At 37.3% G+C, this 23,648-nt stretch overlaps 2 protein-coding genes across 3 annotated transcripts in view; both read right to left on the bottom strand.

Annotated features, from left to right (window-relative positions):
* LOC130930002 (polypyrimidine tract-binding protein 2-like) overlaps positions 1-2,009 on the bottom strand; it is a 28,557-nt gene extending 26,548 nt beyond the window's left edge. Inside the window, exons 1-3 of one of the 2 annotated variants that reach the window (XM_057857661.1) lie at positions 1,631-2,009; positions 973-1,060; positions 814-865 (exon numbers count right to left, since the gene is read on the bottom strand). In XM_057857661.1, the coding sequence (XP_057713644.1) occupies positions 814-844 (31 nt within the window). In that variant the 5' untranslated portion in view covers positions 845-865; positions 973-1,060; positions 1,631-2,009. The remainder of the gene's footprint in view (positions 1-813; positions 866-972; positions 1,061-1,630) is intronic. The other variant, XM_057857660.1, reaches the window with a different exon arrangement.
* Positions 2,010-5,049: 3,040 nt separating this feature from the next.
* dpydb (dihydropyrimidine dehydrogenase b) lies at positions 5,050-22,544 on the bottom strand. Its single transcript, XM_057857710.1, has 25 exons — positions 21,948-22,544; positions 18,579-18,689; positions 18,407-18,489; positions 18,112-18,199; positions 17,372-17,533; positions 16,946-17,142; positions 16,687-16,768; positions 15,840-15,927; positions 14,194-14,301; positions 13,951-14,120; positions 13,148-13,358; positions 12,827-13,011; positions 10,616-10,831; positions 10,367-10,531; positions 10,201-10,269; positions 10,017-10,100; positions 9,779-9,899; positions 9,550-9,669; positions 8,869-9,011; positions 8,658-8,712; positions 8,442-8,563; positions 6,686-6,835; positions 6,469-6,531; positions 6,264-6,341; positions 5,050-5,896 (listed from the first exon to the last, which is right to left on the bottom strand). The coding sequence occupies exons 1-25, from the start codon at positions 21,975-21,977 to the stop codon at positions 5,732-5,734; spliced, it is 3,066 nt and encodes a 1,021-aa protein (XP_057713693.1). The 5' UTR covers positions 21,978-22,544; the 3' UTR covers positions 5,050-5,731.
* Between the last annotated feature and the right edge of the window lie 1,104 nt (positions 22,545-23,648).

Here is a 23,648-nt window from a genome sequence, read left to right as displayed (position 1 = left end):
ATCTAAGGCTTAATAATGAAATTAGATCATAATTATTTTTCCTTTCTTAGCTGCCATGGCCCTACCCACTAAAAAAATCACCAAACGGAAGATGTCACATGCAAATGAGCTGCAGTTTTTTTCAGTCTGCTAGCATGCTATCCATAGGCTTTCCATTCTCTTCTTACCATGTGACCGTTCCATCATTCTGTCAATATGTACAATCTCGCACAGCACTAAAAAGCTAAAAATGATCGTCAGTGGTGGGGAAAATGTGGGCGTTCCCTGATGCAGGAAATATAGAGTGATAAGAACATGTACAACCACATTCAGAGATAGTTTTCTCCCCAGGGCCATCTATGTTCTCCACATTGGACTGCACTAATGGTTTCATGATGCTGCTATGTAGCGACTTTTGCACAATAATTTATTTATTGTCTATTATTTAGTAGTATGTTTAAGTTGTTTAAGTTGTGTGTTATTTTACTGTCCTGTGTCTTGTGGGTGTTTTATGGTACCACAGAGTAGCTTTCCAATTTCGTTGTTTGCTCAGCTTGCAATGACAATAAAGGAATTGAATTGCATTGTTTTGGGTGAAATCACTAATAAATGGTAAAAATAAAAAAAGATTTCAGTGCCAAATTCGTTTTCTACATGGAAAAACTACATTAGTGCAGTCATTTTCCTTTTTTTTTTTTAACATGGTCACCATTTCATAATACCTTAAAATAACACACTGCATCATTTTCTTCATAAAAAAAAAAAAAAATCATGAATCGGACTAGTTTTTAAAACCATTCTAGCTTTAAAAAGAATACAAAACAGCTTTCTTACCGGTCATGGAGTTTGGGCTGCTACCATACATGCTGAGCTCATCAGAGCCTCTCTGAAGCAAAACAGAAAAATACAAAATAGATACATGTAAGGTTTTCATCAGCATAATTGGTGGTCAACTTGTATTTGATAAGCAATGACCAAATCGCTCAGTCGTACCTACATTACTCAGTATAACATTAGCCAAGTCAAAACTTGGCTCAAATAGTAAATAAGAATGCTTGCCTTCACACCAACCGCAACATCGCTGCCATTGTAGAGAATACATGTGTATGGTAAAAGAGAGAGGATAAATAAAACACAAGTCACAATATACAACATTTGCATGTAACAACATATAATGCTGTGCTTGCTGACATTAACCGAGGTGCTTCGGTTGTTGAATTGCAGTTTATCAATTGTTTAAAATGCCATTGGTTTACTAATAATAAACTTGTTTGTGAAGGTGTAATTTCTCCACAAAAGTGATTTCAGGATGTTTACGCCCTGTCACACCCAGCCTGCGACACATGTGGCTATCTCTTAAATGAATTGCGCCCTTCTCACAGTGCTTCCGTGCAATGTCCTTCTGTAACTATAATCACAAATAGACAACAAGTAATTCCTTATAAACTAGACCAATTATTGGGTGGACTTTAGGCTTAGCTAGCTTGCACCAGGTCCTACAGCAGTACAGGATCGGGCTTTACAGTTAAGCTAAAAAAGAGTTAGCATATCTTAAATCGAAAATGGGGAAGTGAGTCACTTCAATTGTGTCGCATGCCTTACTAAAAAGTGAGCGTTCAAACGTATGCGTTCAGAATTTAGAACATTTTACCCGTCCATTGCAGCTCTTTGTCCTCTTCTGCGTGAACGTACCTCAAGCACAACGCCCGAACAAGTAGGAGCAAAATGGACGTCTTCGTCAGCGGCGGGGTCTCATTATCGCCATCTTCTGCTTTGGATGATGATATCCCCAAATCTATTTTTGATGAGCATCTCTTTGATTTGTAGTTGACAAATAAATCATCCAATGAATGATGACACTTGGCACTTTTTGGGACTTTAATCAGAGTGAAGCGTAAAATTGCTGTGCTCGGCTCAGATTCAGAACATAAACCAGCATCTCAGGAGGGGAGAACACTCAACTAGTGGGGATGGGGTATTGCTGACCTCAACTAGGGACGTTGTCGGGGTGAAAGTGGCTAGAATTTCTTGCCGGTGTAGGTTCACTATCCTCTTCCCCTCTATCCACTCGCTCTCGCTATATGATTGGCCGAAGAGTCGAAATGCTCTCCCGTGATTGGCCGAAGAGTCGAAATGCTCTCCCGTGAAATGCCTATTTAAAATTGTTCCCGTTGTTACTTCTTGCGTTCGTTTAAAAGTGCTCATTTAAAAAGGAAAATCGATGGATGATACTACACACAGAGCGTATTATTAACAAATGCTAAAGTTGTATATTCATATAGCGAGAATAAGGAACGTCACTGACAAGCGCAGGCCCCCGCGAGTGGATAGTGAGGGGAATAGGATAGTGCGCCTACACCTGTACCTACACCGGAACTCCCCGACGTGAAGGTCGCCACGGAGCCACCTCTTAAACTACTGAAATGCAAAGAAAATTGTTGTAGCACAGTTATTTCTATAACACATGCAAAAATTGATTTTCATTCAAAATTGTATTTTTTCATTGATTTGGAAAATAAAAGTTGACAAAAACAGCAATAACCCCAACCTCCATCTCCTAATTTTTATTGTCCCTCATTTCCTCACATACTAAATGCCAAATCTCAATTTTAACTACTTAAGAACATAGGATATATATTAAAATTGAAGTTAATTTAAACATTTACTTTTTTTTTTTAATAATAAAGATAAGTAACATACTGTACATTCAGAAAAATAAGTGCAAATGACTTATATTATGCAGAGTGAAATGGAATATATTTTGAAGATCGCGCAAACATTGACTTTTTTTAAATCATAAGGAAATGAATAAGTAGCCTAACATAAATGAACAAATATAAGTCAAAAGTTCACATTGACAGCTAAGATGTTCTGAACCTCCCCATCAGAGCAAATAAAACTAAATATGATAAATAAGCCTCCTCAACTCTTTCGTTGCTCTTAAAGATTTGATCCATTTTATGTTGCATTGTCCTTTTTTGTTGCATCAATTCAACAAGCTTGTTTTTTTTTTTTGTTGTTGTTTTTTTTGTTTTTGCTGTTCCAGAAAACATGCAAATTTGAACCAATCAGAGCTAACCATCTCTGCTGATCACATGTCAGTATGTCAGCCTATTGAACGGATAAATGAGTCCAGGCGTTTTGCTTTGCTGCTTGCATTCGCACATTGACGTGACTCATTATCGTCAGACTCGGATAAAAACTGCAGCAGCTGGGGAAACCTCCATGCCGTCCGTGGAATAAAATCAATAATAAATATTGGTGGAAACTACGCAACACAAGCACTTTATTATGCTTGTTGTTAACACTTGTGTATGGTTTTTTTTGTTTTTTGTTTTTTTACATAGCGTTTTGACAGTTGCTGTCATCTTTTCGGAATCAAACCATTCCGGACCTGAATCTTATACTGGAACAGCATTCCGGCCCTGAATCTTATACCGGAACTGCGTTCTGGCCCTGAATCTTATACTGGAACTGCGTTCCTGACCGTTCTGGCCCACTTTCACCCCTGGATGTTGTGAGTCGGTGGGCTGAATAGTTACCTCGAAGACCTTAACTCCACCAACAAGCCCTTCCAGTACAGAAGTATGGTTTGCGGACTCTGAGGCAAGCTCTCCTATCTCTTGGGCTTTAAGTCCGTAAGGTGGTTAAAAAGCTCCTTGGTGGCAGGGCCATGGGATGGATAAGACTTGCCTGGAGTTCCTGAAGGCTTTGGATTTTGTGGTGCTGTCTTGGCCCTTTTTCCGCCGAGCTGGTGAACATATTGGGCTTGTGCTCGGGGTTACCACTAGAGTTGCGATATTATGAGGTCGCTGATAATATTGGCAAATAAAAGCATTTTAAAATGACATCAGGGACTGGTCACAGCTTAGCATAGCAGTTATTCTTATATATTATTAGATGTATCCAAATTCAGATGCTTGGGATTTTTTTTAATGTGAGCAGACCATTTGCAATCATGGTGCATAAATAAATGAACAATAAATTATTGAAAATTAATTAATTATGAACTCATTACATATAACTATTGCATTACCAGAAAGAAATCGTCACTACTGAAAGTAATAAAATACAGAAATCTGTACAAAAGTCCAGCAAAATGCATCTTGGGGATAACTCATTGACAGTACAATTGGACTAGTTTGTGACTTGCATGCCTGTGTTTGTCTACTATATATCGGTATTGGATTTTTGGAGTTGGACAATATCGGGATATTGCTTAAAAAGTCATTATTGGACAAGTCTAGTAACCACCCGTTCTTTCTGTTTTCACCAACCAAGCACTGGGGGCCAGGGGCTAAAAATGGATGCTTAGTAGGTACCAATTCCTGGCTGGGCTAAGCATGGGCTTACTATTTCTGGGAGTAATAATAATGCCTTACATTAATATATTACTCATTGCAGAAAGTAGTTTTATTACTAGTTAGCATAGTTACCCATTACATTTTTTCCCACTTACGCAAAAATTGTCTGAGATGTAAAAAAATGGAGAAGGAGAATGGGGCTAGTTACTCAAAACAATCCATTACACATCTAGGTACATTGCTGTTACAATGTGCCATATGACGGCAAGGGAAATTAAAGCAGCCGCATGGATGCTGCCAATATAACAGGTGCCATTCTGCACTCCACACAGCCTTCAAACAGTGTCGTGGTTGCCGGCCTGTTTAATGACTGCAGCTGGAGAAGTTGCCAGTTGTCCCTCGTACCCCCAAGTTCAGACCCCTGGGCTTGACCCAGGACATGCTAGTGACACTATTCTACCTGAAAGCCTGGGAAAACTTTGGGATCCACCTGGAGGAGCTGAATGTAGTTGCTAGGGAGAAGAGGGAAATCTTGGCATCCCTTCTTAAGCTGTTGCCCCAACAACCCGATTTTGGATGAAGTGGAAGATGGATGTATGGAATGAATGAATTGTCCAATCTAAGGTGGAATAAATCAGCCAAACACTCAAAGTTGTACAGTAGATACTTTATTGATCCTGAAAATTCAGACATCTTTTAATTATCTAGTATTTAAAACTAATACACATTTTTAGTTCAATTTATTCAATTTCAATTTATTCACACACACAACGATATTCACAAAGTGTACATCATTTCATAATGCTGAGCTAGAATCATGTGTGAGTCAGGTCTCCTTGAGAAGGTACTCAAAGCTTATAGACAAAATAATATTTCAAAATAAAATACTAACAATTTTTCATCTGCAACTTTCCTGGCCAGATAATTTCAAAACTATTAATCACAAATAATCAAACAAATGATAAATATGCCCACAAAGTACTCACCTGAGAATTTCGTACATATACATTTCTCAATATTTACCCTATGACATCTTTTTTTAATGGTGTCATATACTTGTGTTCCAAAGAGCATGAAAAGTTGGAAAAAATCCAAGCTACATCATGGTATGGATATGTAACAATAGCTTGCTTCCCGGAGATGATAGTTTTACAGGGAAGTATACTTTGTTCTAGGATGATACTTGGAATTAAATAGAAATGAAAAACACCAACACCATGCAGCTCGTCAAAGAAATGTGTAATCTACAGTGGTCCAAATACAGTATCCGCTCCTGTAAACTCCTAAATATTGCCTTGTTCGAGTCCAATGACCAAAAGATACCTGAATATGCTTCTTAAACAAAAGTACTTGTCACGCCACAAGTATTGTATTCACTGAGATAACAATAACAGACTTCATCGATGTGTTTTAAAGGAAACAAGATAAGGTTTTGGTGGATTTATGCATCAAATAACTGGACTAATTGGAACACCCCTCTTGGGTTGATATGGTGTTGTCCTGTTAATCATCTTGATACAGTCTATGATTGGACAGACACTCAGGCAGAGAGTACATCCTGTACAGCTGTCTGTTACGAATGGAAGATGGGTCTCTGGGTCAAATGTTATAGCCTGTAAAGAAAATAAATACAGAGTGTCTTAAATGTGATTTGTGAAAATGAATCACATGGTATAAGGATATATAGTCTTACGGTGACACTAATTCTTAACAAAAGAGTTGAACTTTGAACTTTCAGGTCGAGAGAACATGCAAAATTCACAAGGAACACCAGAGCTAAGATCAAACCCTGAACTTCAGCGCTGTGAGACAGAGATGCTAACTACTCCAACACTGCATAACCAATTCAATATTAGGATCAGGAGAATCTGTATGTCAGTAAGGGCTGAAGATATACTTGTACAATCTGTATTTAGGTGCCTGACCTTGAATATTAAAACAAACAACAAAGTACAGTATGTTGCTTCCACACGGATATACCTGATAGCCAGAGTCATTGCAGGTCATGTAACATTTCCCACAGTTGATACACATCTCTTCATCTATCAGAGCCTGAACCTGATGAAGTAAATGACACTCACATAGTTAGACCATATTTATTTAAAGAATGTATTCATTTTTTTAAATTTCACATTCACATTTCACTATAAGCTTTGAGACAAGTAAGCAACAATTAATTTGATACCTGTTCCATGTTGTTCAGTTCTTGGTAGGCTCCGATGTGGCGTAATGCTCTTGCTATCACATCCTGCAAAAAAAAATTAAGGTACCATAAATATGCAGGCACAGAAAAAGATACATTTGTTCAAAGTGTACATACAGGTAAAACTTTTTTTTTTTTTTAATGGAGAATGGTTAACCAAACAACAGGTATACTATATGTGTGAGGGTGCACATCCCACCTTGACAGCTGGAACAGGTTTTTTAGGTGATGTTATTTTGGTGACGTTGGCTTCCATCACATCTTGACCACCAGTCTCTCTGAGCTGCTTCTTATACTGTGAAATGGCCTCAGTCCTCTTCTGAAGGTATGGCCCAAAACTTGGGAGACTCTGCACATGCACACGCGCGCACACACACATACATACACTGCTTAATATATCTATTAGAATACATGTTATTAAAACCGAAAACATCATCCAAATCATGAATATTCTGTTCACTTCAGTGAGCTCACAAAATTTTTATACTTTGACCAGGTCTCTCTTGAAAAATAGATCTTGAATATGAAATTGACCTCCTGGTTAAATGAAGGTTAAATACATACAAAAAAATACATCCATTTTAGAATTCCTGGTCTCTTTCACAAAACAAGCATGATACTGCATATATTCCTATGTTAAATTGATAAACCTTCATCTATTTGTTTGTACTTGTGCCAAGGCTGTCAATGGAATGACAGCAGGTGAATATTTTGTTTGCTATCTAAGTTATTAATTTTGTTGTCAAAAAAATAGGATGGCTAGGGATTCAAAGAGGTTTGTACAGTGGTATGGGAAAGTTTGCCTATATCCAAAGTATTCATGCCACTGTATTTGTTGTTTACAATAAATCATTCACAGTTCTTAATGGTGTTGCATGTTTTCATTGGTGAAGTTATTGGTAAGGTGATTGAAGAGGACTATATGGTGGAAAACACAGACAAGGCTGAAAAAGCAGTTTCTGCTCCTGCAGCCCTCTTTGAAATAAACTGCTGTAGTTTAAGCCAAAAGAACTGTTGTGTTTGATAGAACAATATGTCTATATGCTGCCATAGCAGTTTCATGGTGCATTAAGCCCCCGAACTATTTTTAATTTGTCCGTTTTACCCTGGAGACCCCTGTTTACAGACGCTGTGCAACCGCTTTTGTTTCAACCCAGCAATAAAAAGAAAGCAAGTAATTATATTTATAATTCGAAATGTCTATCATTTTTAGCTTAGAATTATTAATTGATGTCTAATATTTAGTTTATAAAAATGACTTTTTTAAATTATTCACTCGCATATTTTAAACTTTTAAGCAAATAACGTCAGAATAAAAAAAAAAAATGGTGTCCGTAAATAACAGATATCTACCTCGTAACTATCGCTTAATTGTATTTTTTGTTTGTTACTGTCGCATTTTCCCCGATATTTTAGATGATAATCGATCCAAACAAAGAAAATTTGAAAAAAAAACAAAAAAACTTTAAAAGGGTAAATATTTGAAAAAGAAAATCTCAACCACTCCTTGATGTCTGCGATTTTTGCATTGCGACCATTGTTATATTACCGTGTTTCACCCATAAAATCGCTCAAAAGTCCGGCTGTGGCCATTCGCAGCTGTGTCTTGACACTCGGTGAGACATATTACACGGAGTTTTGGATGGAAAAAAGGTAAGTACACGGTAATATATCACCTCGGGTTAGCGTTAAGGGGTTTACATTTTTTTAAATTGAATTTTTAAATGCCCTCCGATTCAAAATTTTTCTTCCACCAGAAAATTGAGATTTTAAGCTTTCTAATGATGTATCACACACAAATTGGGGGTCTCAGAGCGGAACTTCAAGTCACCTGAGTCTTTTTCGCCGTTGTATTTGAGGATAGAGGAATTGACGCAATTATTTTAGGACACACTGTAGTGAAACTATTTACTTTTACTATTGAATCCTAATATCAGATCTCAATTTATTGTTACCTGCCCAACCAGGTCTTCCAATCTTGGAATGGGTTTTCCCTTTTGGTGCCTCTCTGTTGGAGGTGACTGCCCATCCCAGTCCTTCATGTCAAGGCTCTTCAAGTACAGCAAGGTCTTCAAACCTATGCATATACAGAACACTCACCATGATGAGGCTTCAAATTATCATATACTATTACGTTAAAGCGGTGCAAATGCAACAATATTGTTACATACCCACACAGTAGTCCTCAATCAAGGAAAAGTCCTGGTTCTGAACAGCACTGCACACCTTTTGAAAGAATCAGACAGGTATTAAGATTTGTACACCTTTTTTTTTGTCAAAAATGCCATTGGTTGTAGCCAAAAAAGCAGGCAATAAGGGGAAAGTTTATGATTAAAAAGAAAAAACACACAAGCACAAACACTGTCCTAGTGATATTGTCACCTGTAACACTGAGGCACCAGCATGAAGAAATTGTAAACCGGTTTCTGCTGAGTCAATTCCACCTGTGGCCAAAACTGGGAAACCAGGAAGTGCTCTGGCAATGGCTGATACAGCTCTGAGAGCGATTGGTCGGATGGCGTTTCCTGTACAGATAAAACATGCAAGTGATTTAATTATATCTAGTTAAGTTTGTTGGAATTTGGAGGCTGATCCAATACAGTAATACTAATGCATTGTTTTTATATAGCACTTTTCTGGACAGTCAAATACGCTTCACATTGTATTATTCTTTCACTCCACACGAGATGGTGGTAAACAAGTAGTCACAGTTGCCCTGGAGCAGTCTGACGGAAGTGAGGCAGCTAATTTTCACCATTGGCCCTTCCGACTACCATTAACCACTTGTTCTCACACTATTTACACATCATGTGCAAGTAAGGTAAAGTGTCTTTCCCCAGCACACAACCACAATGTGCACAAGTGGAAGATGGATTTGAACCCCTGCTCTGATCATTTAATCAACCAACTGTGCTATTCTAGTTGAATTTAGTACATTTGAAATCTCAAATGATATCTGTACTTAGACCTATGGCTTGTGAATTGTTAAAATTATATTAAGAGTCTTTAAAGGCAGCTAAAAACAAACACATTTGTTGATGCGTATTGTGCATGGGACCTTACCTGACACTCCCCCATATGTGGTACGTTTGCCAGCTCCGACGCCTGGCCAGGGTGAGCCATCTGCCTTCAGACCCATCATTCCTGAAACTGTGTTTGTGGCTGTAACCCCGTCTGCTTGACCTGTAATAAACATTTGCATACATCTGATATTGATAATATTTGAGTTATGGAGTTTTAAACCATACAACCAGATATAGTAGCACAGTGGAACAGGAAACTATGTGTATACCTTCGTAGGCAGCCTTGGCAATATCAACAATGTTGGTAACGTTTGGTGTCAATTTGGCAAAGAAGGGGATGGAAGAAGCAGCTCGCACCCAACGGCATATGTTCCGCACAAGCACAGGGTCCTAATGTTAAGGATATATTTTAAATCACCATACTTTTTAAAAGGTGACTTACTATATTAGTTATGTGTGTACATTTCCAAGTGTGTGCATTATGAGAGAGTGAGAAAGAGAGATTACCTGCCCACAAGCCAGTCCCATGCCTCTCTCTCCCATCCCATGGGGACAAGAAAGGTTAAGCTCCAATGCATCAGCACCTGATTCCTAAAGAGACATAAAGATATATAGACATGTCATTTTTGTCTCCAAAACAACTCTATGCCATTTGTATGAGTAGAATACGCTACACTATACAGCAGCTTACCACAGCCATCTGAGTGAGTTCTGTCCAGTCTTCCTTGTTGTAACCACACATGATGCTAGCAATCACAACCTGATTGGCAGACAACAACAATACGTTTTTCTAATAATTTTCACAAAAGAAGAGCAGAGAGCCTCCAATTGAAACATATGTAGTCATAAAAACTTACATTCTTTGGAAAATCTCTCTTTAGTTCAGCAACTGACCGACACCAATAGGCTGCTGTTTTTTCACTAATCAACTCAATGTTGAGGAATGATCCCTGACCCGGTCCATACACATGACCAGAGGTGGTACCACGCACAATACGAGGAGACACGTTCGTAACGAGATCCTGCAGAGACAGAATAACAAAATGTGGTTATTGATGATATAATCATATGTACTATTCAGCATTATTAAGTGCGTATGCATTTACTTTATCCAGTCCAAATGTCTTGGTCAACGCGAAACCCCATCCTTGCTCAAAAGCTCTTCGGATCATAGCTGCGCTGGTGGTGGGAGGTGCAGAAGCCAGGCCGAATGGGTTGGGAAACTTTATTCCACAAACCTCCACACTAATGTCCACCTGATCAATAGCACTGTAGAACAGTGGCATTTTTGGAACTGTGCCCACTGTCTGGCCATAGAGAGACTGAAAAAGGGAGAGGGGAGATAATAAAAAGAAAACATAACTATACATAATCATAGACTTCATAATGATATTGAGGGGACACATTCCCCAGACTCTGCGCCACGTCTTCAAGTAGGGGGCCGTCCCACACTCCGCTTCAGTCAGTCAAAGTCGGTCGCAGTTATTCTCAAACACATGCAGCGATCCAACGCCGTATTTAGGATGAAAAAGTACGAAAGCTGTACCGCATACAAACAGGAAGTATTGTCTCAGGAGTGATTTGTTCGAGGATTCAAGGTAATTATTATATTTTTCGTTACCATTCATGCATTTTGAAACGTTGTGAAAAAAATCAATGGGAGAAATTAACCGCTACGGCATTGGTGTCATAATTCGTAATATTTACGTAAAATAAATGCTAACTGCCCATTTATTCACAAGAATTTTCAACGCAAAAAGCTCTTTGTGGTGATAAGGCGGCGCCACAGTGGCTTAAAGACTAGCAGCACGTTCTACATATTTACGTAAAATAAATGCTACCTGGCCGTTTTTTCTTTTTTTTTGCTTTTAACCAAGAACCGAGACTGTTTTACGTCTATATTTATATAGAATTCAGGGATTTAAGCAAAAAGGATTGCTTCAATCAAAGAAAACTTTTGAAATGAAAAATTAAGTGTTGAAATGCAATTTTTTTCAATCTCAAATATTTTTTCTCATTCAAAAACTTTTTTTCAATGATTGAAATTATTATTATAAATATTATTTTTTTGATTGAAGTGATTTTTCTTTTTGACAATCTATATTTTTTGAAGCAACTTATTTTTTGATTGAATAATAAAGAGAAAAATGTCCTAGCCAAAATGAGGCCCAAACACAAATCAACATTACTTCAATCAAAAAGTTGCTTCAATAAAAAAAAAAAAAAAAAAAACGACTTCAATCAAAGAAATAAATAAAAATAAAAATAGATCAAAGAAAAATAGCTTTCACGTGCATTTTTTTGAGTTTCAAATTTATTTTTGCATTCAAACACATTTTTTTTTAATTGAAGCAACTTTTTTTTTGGTTGAAAATATATATTTCTATTGAAGCAACTTGTTTTTTGTTGTTGTTTTTTTGTCGTTTTTTTCCTTTTTTTTGATTGAATAATAAAGACACAAATCTACCTCCATATGGCACCGCCCAGGAGATACAATTATTGACTGGGGTAACTAAATTGGCGCAACACCGGCGGGCGTACCAAATTCAATAGCTGACGATCTTGGCGAAAAGTATTGCCTAAGCAGCCTGATTTAGAATTCCCCTGAAGAATGATGGGAAACAAAAAACGCTCATTGTCAATTTATTATTTTAAATATTCTTATAAGTTAATTTTATTGCTGACACTGCATTTGGGGTCATCAACATATTGTGCCCCCAGCCCCAAAAGTCAAACTCTGCCTATGGTTTTACATCCATATATATAAAGAATTCAGAAATTTAAGCATTTATTCACAATAATTTTCAACGTAAAAAGCTCTTGGTGGTGATAAGGCAGCACCACAGTGGCTTAAAGACTAGCAGCACATTCGACATATTTACGTAAAATAAATGCGAACTGCCCGGTTCTTTGCTCTTTTAACAAAGAATCGATACTGTTTTACGTCCATATCTATGAAGAATTCAGGGATTTAAGCATTTATTCACAAGAATTGTCAACATGAAAAGCTCTTTGTCTGTGTGTCCACTCGTTCAGCTTTGACGGAGATAGGTCCCTATATTATAAAGACTATGACATAATCTCTCTGCACATTATCTCATAGTTTTGCCAATGCTGTAATCAATACAAAATTTCAGTTTGCAGTTGGAAGGAACAAACCCTTTTCTATCATATATGTTATAAATGCCTCTATAACTGTTTTGCTATAATACTGTAGATTATAACTGCTGTAAATACTGCCGAATTATACAAATACAAGAAATGGTCCTAATAGTAATAGAGAAAAAAAGACAGACTGTAGTTCAGACACAAAATACCTGGATGTATCTATGAATATGCCATGACGCCTGTTTGCCATCATTTACTGACTCCACAGTAGTATTCGCCAGTCCAGCAATGTCTCCTCCTGCAAACACCCAAGGCTCACTGGTCTGCATGGTTTCTGTGTTGACCTCCGGAGTACCCCAACGACTCAGCTTGACTGAAGACATAGCCTCACTCACTGCATAAAAAATAAACACATATCAAATACATCTACTGCAGGTACAACTGCAGAGAAAGACAACAATATATATAATGTACTTTAGCATAACAGCATGTAGTTGAACATGTTGCAACCAACATTAAAGTTTGGTTACCTTTTGGCTCACTGAGCATGGACCCAAAAGCACTGATGATGTAGTCTGCCTTTAACCGCACAAGTTGTTCTTCATCTTCCAACCATTTTCCTTCCTCGTCCTGTTCAGTGCGACAAAACTGTAATCCGGCAATGCGCCCATTCTTCATGATGACCTCCCGGGGACAGAGGAAGGGAAGGAACTCACACTGTTCCTCTTTAGCCAATTCCATCTGACAAAAAAAAAATACTGGCATTAATCACTTTCTTTCTCAGAATGGATCATTCCATAATTGGAGGACATCTTGGCTTCAAAACTTCCAAAAAAAAAACAAAAAAAAAGTAAAATAAGGTTTGACAGGTTTTGTAAAATGAGATTACATATCAACAGTAAAATTTGTATAACATGATTAGATATTTAAAATATTTGGCATCATCACAGTAACAGGCCTGCCCGTCGCAGTTGCTAATATGTTAGCTTTTTCTCAGGAGTACAAAATCCTACTCCTGATCAAAAGGACAGATTCCACATGTTTCAGTATTTTGTGTGTCAGCTTTTAATGTGCAATGACTGTTTATGACCTCGTTTTTTATTTGTTTTATTTTTTTATGTGTTTCTTTTATCTTTGAATCTTAACTTATTTTGCTGTTTTATGTTATGTAAAGCACTTTGGACTCCTTTGCGGATTTTTTAAATGTGCTATACATATAAAGTTGATTGATTGATGGTCAATTATTTAACATTTCAAGGGTGAAATATACATTTTTTTTCAAATTCTGGAATGACCCTTATTCACATCTTGATTGCTCTGTGCATATCCATACCTCCTCAGGTACAGCCCTAATGTTGGTGAATCCTTTCCTGAAACAGACAAACACTTTCTTGGCGCCACAGCGGAGGGCAGAGGTTGCACAGTCGAAAGCAGTGTCGCCAGAACCCAGAACAATCACCACTCCTCGTAACTCAGGGAGCGAAGAACGACACTGGCACATCCCTAGAGTCACAGGGACATGTTGATGTGACCACAGTGGATGTTGTGGGCGTGCATTGTTTATGCATTGCCATACCTCTCTTGCTTGCTGTAGCCACCATGGGCAAAAAATCTTTGGAAGTGAAGAAGCCTTGATCCATGGATAACCCTTTAAAGATTTGTGCCCTGTTGGCCTGGGGCAGACCTGAAATCGCACAAAAAAACTTTACTTTTGTCTATTTATCAAGCTAGCATTAAAATGATCCATTATGTTACAAACTGTGCTTATATTAACGGTCTGAAATAATGCTTTACTGAAACTCATATAGGGCCTGTGCATGCTATAACACATTTTTTTGTTATCAATAAAAAGGAATTAAAATATATTTAACAGATTTATTCATTCATGTAAATCTGCTCTATCTAAATCCCGAAAAATAGATAAATCCCCCAAAACAGTATTATTGAAGATACTATTAGCCCTCAATGTAACACTTACTGAACTAATGGCGTACTGCACGCATGCTATTTTTAGACCGTGACGTCGCATCAAAAGGGGAAGTAAAGCCGAAGTGGGACATTGTAGCCCACCCTCGCATAGAAACAACGTAATTTGTGCTACTTTTCGCCGGTAATCTTTCAAAAACAAACATGCCGATTACACATTGCTTTTTTGGAACTTGTAGAAACGACTCTAGACATTATGACACATGAAGGATGTTTTCCTCATACGTTTCCGGAAACCAAAAAATGTGAAGACCGAATCAACTTGTGCGGACTTTAACACCAGCGCGGTGAATCCATTCACATTTCATATGCAGTAAACATTTTGTTGGGTTGGCATGGTCTTTCAGAGGACAAAGAGGTAAGCCATTTTTACATTTTTAACTTATTTTTTTAGCGTAACGTTGTGCCGTACTGCTTCTGTCTGACAATGAATGACCTGAAAAGAATTACAATAGTATCTGACTGCAACTGTTACCGTTTCTGTTTATATATATACAGTATATAACAACTTTAGTATGGGGGAAGTGTAAATAAGTTATAGAATTAAGATTTGTTATTAATGAAAAAATTAAAAGTGTTCGTTGGCTGTCACTGAGTAGCATTTGCAATCGCTACACAAAGCTAACTAAATCACCCCCAAGAACGGTCAGAGATGTAGGACAACCAGAGGATATATAAGAAAGACAGGGCTGATGGTAAAGGATAGCTTGTTGAAACAGGAGAGTGTCATTGTCAGTCGCGTCGATAAAAAAGCTAAGGCTTTGCTTAGGTCGGCTCGTTTTTTTCGTCTTTTTCAGCCTTCGACACTCAAGCCATTTCTTTAACTGAACATTTTTATGTTCTTCCACATCTTTGCCAGTGAATTTGGCACCAGGCACATCAGTTTCGGAGAGAATTGCTAGGTTTAGCTCTGTAAACATCTCCTTCGTACACGATTTCCATTCATTTCCTATTAGGTACTAACGGTGGCTTGTCCCTACTTAGCAACAGTAGCTAATGTCATGAATATTAATGAACGGAAGTGACGTGTTGCTTGCGGTACGCCATTACAACTATTATTTTGGTCATTGTTCTTTTTCTAAGTAAAAAATTCCAGTTTAAGTCAACAAATATCAATTTATATCTTTAAGCAAAATAACAATTTTCTCAATTTTGAAAATGTTTAGGTTATCTGAACAGCAAACGTTTTTTTTCCTCAACCACATATATACAGTAATATTAAGTAGAATGACTCACCAATACCAATGAAGATTGCCTTGAATCCTTCTTCTTTCAGAGAAGTTAGAGTCATTCCGTTCATTCCAAGACCCTTCTCACACACCACCTGCGATTATGCACATAAAGATGAATGTGCAAAAAGAAGCGAAGAAAAAACATGAAAACAGCTAATGATAAAAGACAGACAGGACTTAGGCTACAAGACAATATATTTTTAAAATGGAATAAATTTCTTCTACTGTATATGCAATTTCTGTGTATGCGTGTTTCTCTCATGAATATTACTGGTTATTTTATTATTATTTTTTGTAATCCTAACATTGTCACTAATTGCTGTTTTGAATGTCATTTATTTTACAGAGTCCGTGAAGTTGCACCTCATGTTTTTGGACTGTAGTTGTTGTTCATGTGTACATTTTGAGCTATTCCTCCATTATTCATGGACGAATCAAAATTTCGTTAGCTATATTCTAAGAATGTATTTGCATCAATCCTCAGAGCCTAATTTTTGATTTTTTTTTTTTGTATCAGGGCTGATTAATTAATTGCGGAATTATACATTAGTTAGGAGTTAGGCAGTAGAGCGCAGCCTTCAGAATGTAGTAGCACATAAGTGCTTTTTCATTTGGATCTTACTAGATTTAACATATAAAATCTCAATAATTGTTCAAAAATGCTACTTTTACTAATGGGAAACAAAACCAAATAAAATCCGTTTGACCCAGAAGCTGAATTTATTCTTTATCCAAGCTAAGCTTTAAGGTGGCTGTATAGCTATGGAGAAGACACACGTTTATCGCTTTGTGGATGTCAACACACTCTATATGTTTATAAACATAGTACACACAGTTAATAGAACTCATACCTTAACACCCAGATCTTTCATCAAGTCTATTTCAAACTTGACAACCTCATAAGGAAGGCGAAACTGGGGGATTTCTGATGCACTGCAAAAAGCACAAATGTAACTCCTTTTACATTATTCATAAAACTTTGCACCACTCTCTGCACTATATGACTCAAAAAAGACATTCTGAGATCCATACAACAGTGAACACAATTATTCTATATAATTAGTATGAAAATTTATACAAGAGGGTGTTCATTTATGTGAAGTGATGTACCTTAGTCCACCGGTGAATTTCTGCTTCTCAAATATGGTAATGTTATCGTATCCAAGTCGGCCAAGAAAAGAAGCGCAGCTAATAGAAGCAGGGCCGCAGCCAATTAGAGCAATGGGCGAATGGTAAGACTGTGGCATCTGATCAGGTCGTGGTAGTTCAGGATTTCGGATCTGAGGGATTCCCATCTTACTAAACACCTGTGAAGATAAAAATTGGCACATCACGTTTGAAGGTTGCATAGAAAACCCCAATTTTATTTGGAAGGAAAAAAAAACAAAACTTTATCTGAAATGGAAACTCCCCCGAAAAAGAACAACAGAAGACAAATCCTGTGCCAGAAACCTATTAATCCATGTTTTAAATTTTGTTGCTTCGGTTTTAAAGTTGAAGCTGCTTTGTATTCTTGTGTTGCTGTGTCTCTTTTACCTCAGTAGCAAACTGCTGCAATCCTCCAATGTTAATGGGACCTTCCTCAGAAGCATACAGGTTGCAGCCCCCAACACACAGCTCTGAAGTGGGGCAAACCATTCCACAGGTCAGACCAAGAGGATTGTCAGACAGTATGGCCCGTGCTGCTCCATAGTAGTTCTGATAAGTATACGATAATGGATAAACACATTGAAAACTTGCTTCCAATTATACTATACGGGTCTTGTATTGTATAGTGTCACTTACTAGAACACTTTATATGCATATATTAAAATGCAAAAAATTAAAAGTTATAGTCGCTTGTGTTTGACCAAAGAAAGGAAGTAAATACAAATTTACTTGCACTGTGTCAAATTTTAATGGCAAAATGCCACCATTTAGGAGCAGTCTAAAGACCTTGTAGCTTTTTAAAAAACATTTTTAAAAATATTAATAATTATTTAATTTGAATCACACTTTTTTGTTGTGGTTTCGAAATTAGAAGCCAGTAAAAATTCTCTGTTCAGAAACTTCCACTTATTTTAAAACTTGGATTCTTAACAAAAAATGCTTATAACATTTTGGCACTTTTAAAAGTGACAAAAATACGAAATGTTGATATCGTAGCGAGAAATATTTGCTTTTGCAGGAAACATAAAATGATGTGGCGAGCTGGATTTGGCCCCCAGACTTTTAAGTTTGACAGCAGTGCAATAAGCAGTCTAAGTACCCAGATTCTGACTGAATGTGTTCAGTACCTTATTAGAAATGCTTGTAATAAATGACTTGATGTCCAAGTTAGTGGGACAGCTCTTCTGACAAGGTGCATCCGCACATTTAAGACACCTAAATCACAGAATTTAAACAGTACATAGTTGACAACATATTCAGGTTATGCTCTTCATACTGTTGAGTATTAGTCAAATACGTATTTTCACAGCAGCTTTCTACATCGCATGTTCGATAAACATGGGTGATGTGTCAGGTGTCATTATTAATTTTATTTATTATCTATTTCCATTTGTAACATGTTTGATATAATTTTATTCTTACCTCAGAGCTTCTCGAAGAGCTCCACGCTCACTTAGGGTTGTGTGTTTTATATCATCAAAGTTGTTCTCTAACTTTACACAGGACTGGGTAGTAGAGAAAGGACAATCAATCAATTTGAAATATACAGCAGGTATATAAATTTACACAAAGTCCAGCAAAGAAAGACACTTACATCACAGTTCCTCTCAGGATTTCGCTTCCAATGTTTCTTTTCTTTCTTCTTGTTTGCAGTGGACATGATCTGAGCGTGAGTCTTGACCCTTGGGTTCAGAGCCAAGATGCTCTAAAAAAATTAGGAAACAAACATTCAACTTAGTTCATAGAGGAACTACTTTCATGCATAGCTACATACTTTTCTCATTTTTAAACTGGTATCATTGAAAATGTATCAGTTTATTGCTGCATTTCATCTTTTAAAAACATCCTTGTTATCTGTCTTTATGGCAAAAACATGGACATTATGGAACATTCTGAGAAGTTTTGTTTGAATAGTTGGGGTCAAGTAGATAAGATATTGAACAGGTGTCAGGTCGTTGCACCAAGTTTGTGTCCGTTGAAGGTCACAAAATACAATATTATACAGTATTTTCAAACTAACAGAGGAGGCATTCTTATATAATAATCAAGAGTCAAGTAGAAGGAATATACAATGACAATAGGGCTTCTGATTTACATTGTGTGTAGTTATTTCTGCACGTGTAGCATATCCTGCAAATTGTAATTCAACTGTTTATGTTTCATAAATTTATTGTTAACCTTCAATATCATTTTAGACTCCAGTAATTTGTCATTTTGAATAATTACAAAATGAGCAAGTTACACACTTTATTAATGTTTTACTGTTTGGAAAGACTTGATTTTTGCTGTTTATTTACAATTAATTTAGAGACTGATGTTTAGGTTTAGAAAATGATTAGTTGAAGAAGCACTCAAGTCATTGTCCAATATCTTTCACTGTTTAAAGCATAAGATAAGTTAAAATGTATTATCTACGTTATTTTGATTTGTTCGCAATTGCTTTTAGAAGTGAATTCTCTGTAAAGTGTAGGTTTTGAAATTGGTCACTGCCCTGTGACTGGCTAGCAACCAGTTCAGGGTCTACCCTGCTTCCTGCCTGTTGTTACCCTTGTGAGGATAAGCGGGCAGTTCAAAAGATGAATGAATGAATGAATGAAATTGATCACGTTGTGACATCACACCATGCCTTATTATACAACTGCACACCCTCTTTGTACTTCCTCCACGGTCATTAATATTGGGAGCACCAAAGAGCCTCGTCTCGAATAGGCCACTTCCAGAAGCCAACCATCTCTGCACATTGCCAGAAATCATGCCTGTGCGGTAGGGTGGCCAGACGCAATGGCGCCACTAGGGGGTGGCCAGGGGTGGCCACGGCCACCCCTATAAATTGGTTGGCCACCCCACTGGCCACCCCACTTGCCAGTATATCATTAGATTGTTGCAGCATCAGGTATGCATTTCATCCCAAATGAATGCATTTATTTTGTTTTGTTAACTTAAATGTACACCTTATGCCTAATATATACATAACACAATAAAACAGAATTGTTGTGGAACTCAAAATGTTGACTGGACAGTTATGGACTATGCACATTAAATCATTAGTAACATCAAATATTTCACAATACACCAAAGTATATCAGTAGCCGTGTCCTTAAGTCTTTCTGATAGTTTTCCCCTGACCTTTTTACTGCACTAATATAATGAAAACCTGAAATTATGGCTTTTAGTTTTGGCCACCCCAAGATTTTAAGTGGCCCCATCTGGCCACCCCTATGAAAAATTTCTGGAGGCGCCACTGGCCAGACGGAAACTACTCCTTATTAAAAAGCATATTGCAGCCTGCCTAGAGTTTACCAAAGGCACCTGTGGGGGAGACTTATATCTCCCTCTTACATTGCACATAACCCCTTTTTATTTATTACTTTCTTGCACCTACACTCTGGTGACTCACTTAGATTGACCTTATGCTAAAGCTGTGCGTGAATGTCCCCGACTATTAGACTCATATTGGCCCCAGAGGCATTCTTTCAGACATAATACTGAAAATTCGGAATGATATTAACGTAGCCCGGACTGATGGGGATTACACAATGTCTGTCCCTGCTTGCGTAATGTCTGTTCATTTCTGCAGAGAATCAATAAACATTATTCATCTATAAGACATTCCTAAGTCTCTTCGAGTCTTGATTTGACCAAGAGGTTCCAAGTTTATGAGAAATTCCACAACAGCACCCAAGGGACTGTAAGAACATGAGAAAGTAACTCTCTGGTTTTGAATTGAATGCCAGGCATCATGTCTGGATGAAACCTGGCACCGCACATCACCTGACCAATACCATCCAATACCAAGCATGGTGGTGGTAATGGAGATGTTTTTCAGTGGTAGAAACTGGAAGAGGGAAATACAGTATGGATGAAGCAATGTACAGAGACATCATGAATGAAATCCTGCTCCATAGTGCTCAGGAACTTAAGGTGACATAAAGGAATAGCTTCATGTCCTCAAGTGGCATAGACAGAGCCCGGACATAAATTCAATATATAATTATCTCTCCAGAGATCTAAAAAGGCCTGTTCACAGACACTCCTCATGCAACCTAAGGGAACGTAAAAGATGCAGCAAAGGGTATTGGCAAAACTTCCTAAATACCTGTATTGGTGCACCAAGCTTGTGGCATCATATACACAAAGACTTCAGGGTGTAATTACTGCCAAAGGTGCATCAGAAAAGTATTGGGCGAAGGCTTTGAACACTTACAGTATGTAAATATGATATTTTAGTTTGTTTTTAATACCCCCCCCCCCCCCAAATAAAAATAAATGTTTCATTGTTAGGTGTTGTACAGAGTTTTGATTGGAGGGAAAAAATAATTTTGGGATGACACTAAAACATAAAATGTGGGGGACAAAATTAAACTATGAATACTTTCTGGGAACTCTGTACTATATACATAGTATGTAATGCATATCGGTTTAGTCAACTACACTGTGGCTGCACCTTCCAAAAATAAAATGCATTTACAGGAGGTAGTACATCACAAATGCATTACTCATTTTTAGCTTTCATAATACAGTAGCTGCTCAAGTGATGTGACATGCTTACATATTCCGTGAAGGTCAAAAATAATAAATCACATGAACGTAACTACAACATACAGTATATGTTAATTCTAAGTATTTCTGCAATTTAACGTTGTTAAAAAATCTCTTGTTCACAACATTACTGTATTAAATTCATACATACATACATACATATTCACACATATATCATAATTTTAAACATGCACATTGGCAATCTTTATTTCTCATAATCTGGCTGCACCTATTTAAATTACAAAGTAGAATTATAGCTACATAAAACAAATCAACAATATGCATGCAGAAAAGGGAAATAATCATAGTCAGATTTTGAACATTAAATTTAGGTTGCATTTATATTTTATCCGCATATAAGGATATTTGCTCCATTCTTGTATGTGCTAATGTGCACCAGGAGACAGAAAACACAAAAGGTTACCTCAATATCTGGAAGATCTTTACTTAGCATGATGACTCTTCTCGTGGCAGCAGCAACAAATATTTCCTGTGGTGTCAAACTGCTCCTGAAGATTCTGTAAATTAGAAAACTCTCCAACCTTATCAGTGTCCTGTTACACAACAGTCATTAGATGGCCTTTCTTTACCAAACTTGACAATTTGTACAACTGGGTGGAGCTTAGTTGACTCCCCAAGGCTCAAAGTTTGACCAGTGGTCAAATTTGAACGCGTCTTGCACCAGCGCTTTGCAGATTAAACAATAACCACAGTAAACCACTGATTCCAAACTCCACTTCCAGTGAGATTTTACCTTGAATTTATCTTTACATTGTTTTTTGACTCACTTGTAAACATTAAAACAACTCTGAACCAGAAGTTACAAAAAATTATGAATGTGTATCTCCCAAACATGTGGGAAAATGTTATGCTCCAAAGAAACCAAGGCTGATAATTCTAAAGGATCTAATTTAAGGAAACAAATCACCCTATCTACAGTGAAGCATGGTGTCTGCATGAAATTATTTATGAATATCATAGTAATTTTGTTCATTTTAAATCACAAAAGCCTGATGTTTGAACAGGGGTTATAGATACGTATTGTCAACATTCTATCACCATTTAGTCATCACTGACAAAAGTCGTTGTCAATACAAAATCTTTGAGCACCAACCCTGTCATTTAATGGGTCCAAGCTGGAACTCCCAAATCCTTATCCCAGCAAACTCCTCTTCCTAGTATATTGGAAGTAAATGAGAATGTTGCTTGGGCCTGGAGAACTCTTGTGAATACACTGGTCTTGCTTGCTGTTACTGCTCACCCACGTCCATATACTGCACCCAAACAAATAAAGTGACCCTCACATTATCTTGCTGGCTCCTTCAGCATAAAACTAGTGCGATTCTTTACAATAAAAATATTTTCTTTTATTGATTACCACAGGTCATGAACCTGGCAACACGGCAGACGTACAAAACAATATTGTCGAGGAACAAGAGTGCCGCAATAAGCCAAATAAATTTACCATGAAAATGGTATAATTTCAAATTTTTATGTCAATATTTATTTGATCATTACCCAGATTAAGTGGCAGAAGATGGATGTATGGATATTTTCATTTGGTTATTTCAAGATTTAATTCAAGATTTATTTATTCTAAGTCTGTATTTATTTATTTCAAATGTTATGTATAGTCTTTCTTGCTTCCTGCCACGTAGCTGCATGCAGGGTCCCATCTATGACAGCATTATCGTGAATCAAAGGCCTCTTGTTACTAGTAGGAAGCATTTCCCTGAGCAGCTTCACTCGCTTCAGTGACAGCAGCCTCTCTCCATTATTCAGCATGTCCCAGAAAAACAACAACTGATAAGCAAAACTGAAGCTTGGCCAGTGACGCTCTATGACCACCCTCAGAAAGTCTTTTCAACAGATTCTCAATGACATGCGTCTCTGGTTGTTGAGCAAAACTTCAGGTTATCCACGTACCGGAGTAATGTGCTGCCTTGTTGCACCGGGATTGAGAAAAACACTGAACTCAAATCAACAACAGTGTAATACCGGTATTTGAAGGCAGTGAGGCCAAAACAGAATTGACCTCTAGCAGGCCTACCACAACTGCACCACAATAGAATCGATAGATTTTCAATCTTGAACAAAGTGCCTCGTGTTCGGTCAGCCAGTTTTG

This window comes from Corythoichthys intestinalis, chromosome 14 (assembly GCF_030265065.1).
Source record: "Corythoichthys intestinalis isolate RoL2023-P3 chromosome 14, ASM3026506v1, whole genome shotgun sequence".
Taxonomy (NCBI): domain Eukaryota; kingdom Metazoa; phylum Chordata; class Actinopteri; order Syngnathiformes; family Syngnathidae; genus Corythoichthys; species Corythoichthys intestinalis.
This window is presented reverse-complemented; position numbering and strand designations above follow the sequence as displayed.